At 33.8% G+C, this 10,533-nt stretch overlaps 1 protein-coding gene across 1 annotated transcript; it reads left to right on the forward strand.

Moving 5' to 3' along the window:
* The first annotated feature begins 257 nt into the window (after window positions 1-257).
* LOC143545082 (pre-mRNA-processing protein 40A-like) lies at window positions 258-8,201 on the forward strand. The gene is made up of 27 exons (XM_077037029.1): window positions 258-299; window positions 757-804; window positions 897-1,136; window positions 1,207-1,395; window positions 2,250-2,323; window positions 2,408-2,477; window positions 2,652-2,704; window positions 2,796-2,853; window positions 2,925-3,169; window positions 3,245-3,317; window positions 3,401-3,499; window positions 3,569-3,637; window positions 3,709-3,786; window positions 3,898-3,984; window positions 4,061-4,092; window positions 4,187-4,292; window positions 4,361-4,441; window positions 4,519-4,665; window positions 4,747-4,863; window positions 5,542-5,640; window positions 5,720-5,767; window positions 5,853-5,942; window positions 6,055-6,162; window positions 6,237-6,301; window positions 6,441-6,543; window positions 7,576-7,878; window positions 7,967-8,201. Exons 1-27 carry the CDS (start codon window positions 258-260, stop codon window positions 8,093-8,095), a joined length of 2,853 nt encoding a protein of 950 aa, XP_076893144.1. The 3' UTR covers window positions 8,096-8,201.
* The last annotated feature ends 2,332 nt before the right edge of the window (window positions 8,202-10,533 follow it).

Below are 10,533 nucleotides of genomic sequence, written 5' to 3' on the forward strand. Positions count from 1 at the left end.
GACCGCGTCCCATGGAAACAGCATTCTAGTTATCACCCTTGAGAAATCTCCTTCCGTACGAAATTACATCACCAAAATAAATGAAAAGAAATCGTCACCTACAATACAAACGTATACGGCCCCAATATCCGTCGCACCACCGCTGACCTGACCTGACCACCCAACGGCTAATTGCACCTCCCGTTATAGCCACAACGATTCCGCTAGCTGCCTAGGGTTTATTAGATCCACTTCTTCCTTCTTTCTTATGTGCCACAATGGATAATAATAATAATAATCCTCAGAATCCCGTTTCACAGGTAATTAAATTTCCATCTTCTTATTTCATTAAACCCTAATTCCTCATTTCGTATCCTTCATACGTATATTTCTGTTCTATTTAGCTTTGGATTGTTATTCGAAATTGTTGTAGGTGTAATGTAATCACACGCATGACTGTTCTTTTAGGGCTTTTTAATACAAAATTACTAAAGTTTTATAATCTCATTCATTTAACTTTGAAGTCATGAGTACTGTCAAGGTAGTTGAATTCGGTTAGGTTATAAGCTACACTGGCTGCAGTGATTAACTGTTCATGATTTCATTATTATTAGGTTTGATTATTATTAGTTTGTCAAGGTAAAAGGTAGTTGATTTCGTTAAGAGCGAATAAATAGGGGTTTTATCCTTGTATTTAACGTGTATGCGCGTATGTAATGGTGAAGTGTTAGTTGAAGAATATTGTTATGTTGCTAAAATCACTTTGTTACTCTTTAGTCTCTTCGGCCACCTGCGATTGGATTTGGAACAAATTATTCAATGCAAGTATGTTTTATCTTCTAGTTTTAGTCATTATTATCTATATATTTTTTGATAGGTATAGTGTTGAATGGTTAATTTGTTATATTCTGTTGTAGTTCCGGGCTGGGGTTACACCACAACCAGGTCAACCATTCATGCAGTCAGGTTCAGCCGCTCAGCAATATCGTGCAGTCGGTCAAACTCAGCTGCCAGGGTTTTCTCAACTGTTGCAGCCGAGGCCGGGTCAGCCTGGTCTCCCGTCTCCATCATCACAACCAATGCCGATGTCGTATATGCAGCAGCCGCCACAGTTCCCGAGCCAGAATGCTGGTGTACCTCTTTCTTCTTCGTATGCTGTAAGGCTCTATGTTTTAACTGTTTAAGTAGATTTTGTTTGGAATGTATGTAATTGATTAATTGTCTCAGTTCAATGCACCGTCATTCGGGCAACCAACAAATGTGTCTTCTCAGTTTCATGCTGTCTCACAGATGCACACACCTGTTGTCTCAAGTGGAGGGCAACCTTGGATGTCTTCTGGAAATCAAGGTCAGGTAACTGTTTCATCTGTGCCACAAACTGGACTGCAGCCTTCAATTGCCGCTCCCACAAATCAGGTGTGTGTTCTTGGCTGCTTATGTAAGTTGGTTATCTGTGGAATACTGAGAAATTTACATGAAACTTTAATACGTATAGCACTTTAATTCTAGAACTCTATTCATTTTTTTTAAACTAAAATGAATTAAAAGATGCACTTTTCAGGGAAAACTTCACTAGTCAGTAGTAACCAGGTTTCCGAAGTGTCACTAGAGTTTTTTTTTGTCTCTATGTCACTCAACTTTCATTGGATGTTCCAATCCTTTTATAAACTTTTTTTTATAAATGTTTAGTCTTTTTAAAATTAAGTGAGGCAAATAAATAATATACGAATCTTGGTAGCTAATTGGTGATCATTTTTTTTCAAATTAACTTGAAGTAGGAAGTAATAGGGAATAAAGAAATTTCATTAAATAATAACCAAGTTTTATAATTGTTAAAATTTAAGCCAAATTTGAAAAAAATAGTCACTGAATAGTAACCAAGATTCATATATGTCTCATTTGTCTGACTTAGCTTACAAAATTAAACATTTATAAGAAAAATCATATAGGATTGAAACGCCTAATGAAAGTTGAGTAGTTTATAGGGACCGAAGCTTTGAGTGACTTTAGTGGAACACTTTGTTCTATTGTATAAAGTCATCTCTTTTTTTATTCTAATCTTATTGTGTTTTGAACAAGTTTGTTTAGTATTTTATTTTTGTAAGTTAGTTTTTGATATTTTTCATTAAATTTGGCATTAGATAGAGCTGAAGTTAACATATATTAATGTATGTTATGATAAGTTAATAAGTTTTGATAATTTTTTTTTGCTAAGTTTTACTTATTAGATAAAACTGAATATAAAATACTTTTGTTTGCTCCTGTAGCAGAGGTCAGGTGTTGTTGATGCTAGTCAAGAGTCATCATCTGATTGGCAAGAATATCCTGCTGCTGATGGAAGAAGGTAAATTTTTATCAATGTTTTTGTAGTATGTGCAACTATTATTGTTGTTGCAGATATAATTCTTCGTTTTGCATATGTTTGCAGATATTATTACAACAAGAGGACAAAACAGTCTTCATGGGAGAAGCCTTTGGAGTTGATGACACCTTTGGAGGTATGCCATGTAATCAACAATTTTGCTGTTTGGTAGTTTATTAAAAGCCTAGTTTACTGTTTTACTTGCAAAACATGCCAATGAACCAATCAAGTTTTAGTCATCTTTCTGATATATGTGAATATTAGCAATGATTTGATATTTTTATGAATGTTTATATTCTTGATGTGGCAGAGAGCTGATGCATCTACTGTCTGGAAAGAGTTCACAACTGCAGAGGGCAAAAAGTATGACTAACCATGCTCTTAACATTAATATAATTTCCAACTTTTTTTTGTTTTTGTTTTTTTTATTTAATCTGAATCATACTTTATGCAGATATTATTACAACAAGAATACGAAACAATCTAAATGGACAATACCAGAGGAACTAAAGGTTTAAACCATAACTTATTATCCTGCTATTATTAGTGTTACCAGGTCTAAACTTTGTTTCTGTATGCTTAGCTGGCACGTGAGCTGGCTGAGAAAGAAGCTTCTAGAGGGATTCAATCTCCAGCAACTTTAACACCTTCTGCACTTGATCAAGCTTCAGCTTCGGCCAGCTCAGTTAATGAGGTGTCATCAAGCCCTGTAGCAGTTACCCCTCTCATCCCTTTTGGCAATGCTCCCTCTAATTTGGTGTCTGAGTCATCATCTATTGCAAACCCTCTTATTCCAGCACCTGGTGCTTCTACGGTTTCATCTCCAATGTAGTTCTTTCTTATCCCTCATAGAATAACAGTTAGGATTATGTGGTTTTATAATCTTAAAATTTTTAAATTCAGGGGAAAATTAGAGAATTCATCTTCTCATGGTGTTCCAAAAGCTTCGGATGGAGTTTCAGTACAGGACACAGAGGTATGCTTATTAGCTGAATCTCAGCTTTGACCTTTTGACTTCTGATTTTAATTTTACAAAAACTTGATCTGATGATGTTGCAGGAAGCAAAGAAGGGCATGGCGGTTGCTGCAAAAGTCAACACAACACCGGTAGAAGAGAAAGCTGTTGATGATGAACAATTTTTATATGCCAGTAAGCAGGTAAATTGCTATTATATATTTAATTTTTGTAATCCTGTTCATGCCATTATATGTTTATTTGTGTTTTAGGAGGCAAAAATGGCATTTAAAGCTTTACTTGAGGAGGCAAATGTTAAGGCTGATTGGAACTGGGAGCAGGTATTTTTTAAAGGTCTCCACCTTTTTGACTTTTTGATTGCTTGTTATTGATGACCGACATGACATATCAGGCAATGAGAGTGATCATAAATGACAAAAGATACGGTGCATTAAAAGCACACGGCGAACGGAAACAGGCGTTCAATGAGGTAAACTCTTTTCGTATGTAATTATATATAGTAGTTGTGTATATATAATTATATATGTATGTAAAAGCTGTTATAATTATTTAAATTCCTTTTTGTGTTATGTTATCATAGTATTTGATGCAAAGAAAGAAGTTAGAGGCTGAGGAGAGGCGTTTGAAGCAGAGAAAAGCAAAAGAAGAGTTCACAAAGATGTTGGAAGTAAGTTCCAGTTATCTTTTTACGTTATAATGAATAAATAAGTAATTTCATAACCATTCTGAATTGCTTTCATGAGTCTAAGGAACTGACATCATCCATGAGGTGGAGGTAAGTATATAAGAACCATGTATGATGTTGACTATATTAAGGTACATGCTTTTGATTCACAAATGCTAAGATCATATATATGTTTGTAATCCAGCAAAGCAATGGCTCTATTTGAAGATGATGAACGCTACAAGGCTGTTGACCGACCTGCTGACCGTGAAGATCTTTTTCAAAACTACCTCGTTGACCTACAAAAGAAGGTTGGAAAACCCCTGTAGAGTACAGACAGTTGTATGTCTTTTATGCTCATATTTAATTTTTAATTCAGGAGAGAGCAAAGGCTCAAGAAGAGCAAAGACAATACAGATCAGAGTACAGACAGTTTTTGGAAACTTGTGGCTTGATTAAGGTGATGCAACTTAACAACTTAGGTTTTAATTATTCTAGTTAAATTTTATATAATTAATAATTTTTTTGGGTCTTCAGGTGGATACTCAGTGGCGGAAAGTTCAGGATCGTTTGGAGGATGATGAAAGATGCTCACGTCTTGAAAAAATTGACCGCTTGGAGATTTTCCAGGAATATATCCGTGATTTGGAGAAGGAAGAAGATGAACAAAGGAAAATTAAAAAGGTGACCTTTTATAACAATCTTGTAGTAAAGGTGCATTTTTGCTTTAACCCTTTCTTAAATTTGGTTTTTTATTTCTTTAAGGAACATATTAAAAGGGTGGAGCGTAAAAACCGTGATGAGTTTCGTAAGATGCTAGAGGAAGATGTTATTTCTGGTACAATTACAGCTAAAACTCAATGGCGTGACTATTGTCAAAAGGTAGTATTGAGTGTATAATCAATATGTATATACAGTGGCCCGTTCAATAAATAACAAAACTGTAGTAGAGGACTGCAAGAACCAACTTACGTGTCGCTGGTAAAACGTAAAACAATAGGTGCATGTGTTTATGCAGTTCCCTACTTCAGAACCGCGAGAACGGCATAATGCAGTTGTACATTTGAGATACTCTAAGGTGGTGGAGAGTGAAAAGCACATACAAGTGTATTGTGTGGTTCTCAACATATTTCGTGGTTCTGATTTGAACACTCCGCACATACGTGCTTTTTAAAAATTTCCAAATATAAATGGTTAAACTGCAGTGCTTATTCATCTCTCTTAAATTAAAACAAGACATGACAAATTTCCTTTATAAATAGGGCCTACACGTGTAAGTCACGTGTAGGTTATATCACCTACACATGTGTAGGTAAAACGGTTAAGACTTAAAAAAAAAATAGTTTTGATGGTTTTTTTATCCGCATAATATATTAATATACACAATTGTATTTAAGTACACATTTTAAAAAAGAACCATTGATAAACAACTTAAATGATTTAGGTTTGTACCTTTTGTTCTCACAATAATTTAGTGTGTTGTAATGGACCTCAACTTATACATGTATATATTATAAGTATAGAGTTTTTACTGGTTCTAATTTTATATATACTTCACAGGTGAAGGAGTCAGTAGCTTATCAGGCAGTTGCTTCAAATACCTCTGGCTCAACTCCAAGAGATTTGTTTGAGGATGCAGTTGAGGAGTTGGAGAAAAAGGTGTTCATTAATAGTTTCATGCAAAGGTTTTGTTTTATGACTTTAAGGCTAACTGTTCTGTATTTGGTCTACTTGACAGTACCATGACGATAAAACCAGGGTGAAAGATTCTCTGAAATCGAAGAAGGTATAATCTGTTTATATGTAGTTATGTACTTTATCTTAAACACAATATAATGCTTTTATCTGATTCCCTTTATTTGTTCTTATAGGTTGCTGCTTTACCAACATGGACATTTGAAGATTTCAAGGCTGTTATCGAGGATGACATCATCTCATCTTTATCAGATATTAATCTGCAGGTATAAATGTATAATTCTCTTTTAAAACGCTATCGAGAATGACATCATCTCATCCTACGTGGCGTTGGTCAAACCCGGTTGCGAGTGGTCTAAATGTTTTACTTATTTACAGCTTGTGTTTGAAGACTTAGTTGAGAGGGCAAAGGAGAAAGAAGAGAAGGAAGCTAAAAAACGTCAGTCTCTCGTGAAAGATTTCACCGATCTACTGTATGAGATCAAGGTATGCAAAGTTAGTTAATGATATAATAATTATTGTCCAAGAGAGATTCTCACATTGCTTGACTTTATACTCAGGAAATAACTGTGTCTTCTTCATGGGATGACTCCCTGCAACACTTTGAGGAAAGCTCCGAGTTCAGGTAGTTCACAGGTTGCGAGCAGGCGTGGTTGGATAACGGGTCAAATGGGTTGGGTTGACGTGTAACATTATATGTCCAAAATTTATTTTTTAAATGTTTACAAATTGTATTTTAAGTGAAAATCTAATTTTGTGAATAGAGCTATTGGTGACGAGGCCGTTGCTCGTGAAGCCTTTGAGGAATATATTGCTCGTTTAGTGGAGAAGGCAAAAGAGAAAGAACGCAAACGGGAAGAAGAGAAGGTAAGAGCATTCCCATCCTATCCTCCAAATTTGTGTGAGGGGAGTTTGTAAATTATAGGGTGGGGTTTTGAGTGGTGGTGAGTGTAAATTATAGGGTGGAGAGAGAAAACTATAATGGTAAAAGTATAAAAAAATATTATTTAATTAAACAGAAGAGAGAAATGTAGTGTTTTTTAGAGTAATTATAGAGATGGGGGATAGGTTGGGAATGCTCTAACTAATTAGTCTACTTACACACACACACACACACACACACACACACACACACACACACACACACACACTAGGGAGGGTTCTAAGCACTTGAACAGAACACAGTTTTTCTGTGAGAACAGAAAGAAAAAGCTACATCATTCATTTTTTATAAGAAAATGATTGAAATGCAATGTTTGTCCATCTATATCCTGAAATTAAAAACAAAAGATGAAGAAATTCTGTTTATTTATAGAACCTAGACAACATATACATGTGTAGGTAAACGTTTAAAATTAAAAGTAAGCATATGAACAAATTAATATAATGGTTTATTGTGTAGATAACATAGTAATTTGTATGTAAGATTTAAATTTTTAAAAATATTAACCATTGATACAAAACAAAAAACGTTTAGGTTTGTTCTTGCAATATATATATATATATATATATATATATATATATGGTTTGGATCAAATACAAATTAAATTAACGATGTAATTACATAATTACACTACTTGTATATATAATTACACTTCTTGATTCTCACAGCACGTTAATTGAATTTGTATGTTAACTTTCTCCTATGTAGAAACAGGATCACATACATTTTATTCTTAACATGAAAACAGTGAGAACCAATTTGCTGTTATTATTAGGTTTATTTTTATAGGTGTTTGCTGTTAATTATTTGTTCGTATTTGCTAATTTTCGATTATGAGACGTTATAAGTATTTGCTGATTTATATTTTGTTGTTATTATTACTTTTTTTCTTTTGCTGTTATATGTATATATTAGAATATTTTATATGATTTTTCTGGTTCATGGGTAAATTACAGGCAAGAAAGGAGGAAAAAGAGAGGAGAAAGGAGAAAGAACGTAAAGAGAAAGAGAAAGACCGAGAGGAGAGAGATAGAGAAAGAGAGGAGAGAGAGAGAGAAAAAGACAAAGGTAAAGACCGATCCAAGAAAGCCGACTCAGATAGTGAGAATCTAGATACTATTACAGAACACAAAGAGGACAAAAAACGAGACAGAAAACATCGTAAGCGCCATCAAGATGACACGGGGTCTGACAAGGATGAAAGGGATGACTCCAGGCGGTCTCGCCGCCATGGCAGCGACCGCAAAAAGTCTAGAAAGGTACTTTAAGTAATATCTAAACTGTTAAGTTTCCATGAAATAAAGCCTTTATAATAATTTGTTTACTGTTTTGCATTTTACTGTGTAGCATGCATATTCACCTGAATCTGATATTGAAAGCAAACATAAGAAACATAAGAGAGATTCGCGTAGTAAAAATGGCGCTCACGAGGAGCTTGAAGATGGGGAAGTTGGTGAAGATGGTGAAATTCAATAGGATATCATTTTGTTGGTAAGCCATAGACATGTATTTTTCATGAAATTTTAGACATGTAGTGTATGGTTAATTGGAGTGTTTGTACAATCATCAAGTCATGAAGATAAATGGCACCCTTTGCAATGATTCTGTTTTTTTTTTCAATGGGTTTTCACATCAGTTTTGACAAGGGCAGTGATCCTTTATGTAGCTAGTTGTCATGAACTTGTGTTTATTACTGTTCATATTAAAGGAATATATTTCAGAACCTACAAAAGCTTGTTTCTCTAGATTGTTATATTCTATACTAGGCATGTCTTTTAACAAAACTTTCAAAGAATTCTTTACACTTTTTGTGGAGAATTCAAGATTTTTTTTTCTTCTCTGATGCTCCTTAATCCAAGTGCATAAATCATAATGATGTAACCTTTCGTGTTCTTGAGCCTCTTAATCAACATTTTATGTGGGCACAAATTCTTCCCTGTAGCTTGTCTCAATTACTCGACGCATCTGTCTCATACACCTAGTTGCTTGGTTGAGTTGGATGGTGTTGTGTGGTTGTGCCCTCTTGACTCTCTCTCTTTTAAGGCAGACTTTGGTCAAACACGACATGTCAGCATGGCCGCGATCATTTGTTTTGAGTCTGGTTCACTTTTTGAAATGGGCCTCGAGTTGCTTTGCCGTCATTGTCTTGACTCATCTAAGATGTAAAAATATTGGTCAAAAGCATCACAAGTGCGTATAAGTTGCAGCTTGTAGAAGAAATTCATCCCATGTTGTATAGTTTATGTTAACCTATATGTTAGAATGGTAGCCGATGATTGGATCGAGTGGCCAATGATTTTTGTCTTATAGCAATAATATGGGCTGGAAATCATGTGGCAGCTAAGGAAAGAGGGACAAGATAAGCTGTGCATGCTGTTATGTACAGTATACTTCTATATATGTATTTTGTGGGTACTTGTTTCTTGTGCATATGATTGGGTATGCTCAAATTTTCACCCCTTTTTTTAATGTATGTGAATGTTGTGAGTTTAATCTTGAGTAGCATAATTCTGTCTTTAAAAGAAGGGAAAGGTTAAAATACAAAGAGAGACGAAAATAAGAAGTGTGAGAAGGATTTGTGGTCACACAAAAAACCTTTCAAAAAAATTTTAAAAAATTAATAAAAAAAATCATAACTCAAAATATAAATAAAAAACGAAAAAATTAAAAAAACAAAAATGTTTCCCTCGTCTCGTTTCAAAAAAAAAAACGCAGAAAAGACACAATGTAGAGTTTTGACAATGACGAAAATGAATAAAAGAAACAACTATAACTAAAAAAAGACACAATAAATCGCAAAATATAACACAATGCCGAACAAAATATAACACAATGTTGAGTAATATAACACAATATTAAGAAAAAAAGACACAATGTCAAGGAAAAAAGACACAATCAATGACGAAAATAAACACATAAACAATGATAAACAAAAAGACACAATTATCTTTTTCCCTCAATATTGTGCTTTTTTTTAAGAACAAGGAAGACGATAGAAACATTTTTGTGTTTTCACTTTTTTTTATTAAATTTTAAGTTATGATTTTTTATTTAATTTTTTTGAAAGGTTTTTTTTATAGCTATAAATCCTTTCCATTCTTATTTTTGTCTCCATTTATAAAATAACTTCACCCTTAAAAGAAATCATTATGAACACACATGCATGCTAATATGCTATCATTATTATTATGTTGGTCCAAAAGAAGTTTATAACATATAATACCAATAGCTAGATATTTTGATTGCCATTAGGATATCCATGCTTTCCTATTTGTCAATCATGTAGCGTTGCAACAATATGGGCTCACGTCAAACGAATTCAACATGTATGATTATACATACGTTACATGCGTATATAGCAAAATACAAAGTGTTTGTAAGTAACGCGAGTTGTGAGAAGCTATCTAGGACCTTATCATATGACTAATAGTTAAAAGTTAGACAACGGTAATTTCGTAGATAATTCAAAGTTAATAATTCCGACTAAAAGAAAAGAGATAAGAAAGGGAATACACCACTTTTATTATATATTTAATTTTTTTTATTTAAATTATAAGTTAGAATGTTAATTTTATTCTATTTAATATGGTATAATATTGCTATAACTTTTTTTTATAAAGAAAATGACATCTTTAAAATGTGTGACATACCATGTAATACGTACTATCATCTATATGGTGTTGTCATCTCATTTTATACGGTGTGGGTTTGTGTCTATTATACATAGCGTGGATACGTGTAAAGCATCACATGGTATTTTGATTACGTAAATCACGTTGTGGTTATATCATTTTACATGATGTGGTTATGTGTGTCAGAAACCTGCACGCCTTATTGGATGCAAAGACGCATGTCCATCAAATCCACGCACGTACACGTGTCGTCGTTTTATTGCTTTATACCCTTTTTAGACA

This window comes from Bidens hawaiensis, unplaced genomic scaffold, assembly GCF_021521415.1.
Source record: "Bidens hawaiensis isolate Kalapana, Puna unplaced genomic scaffold, B.hawaiensis_p1.1 tig00013821_1, whole genome shotgun sequence".
Taxonomy (NCBI): Eukaryota; Viridiplantae; Streptophyta; class Magnoliopsida; order Asterales; family Asteraceae; genus Bidens; species Bidens hawaiensis.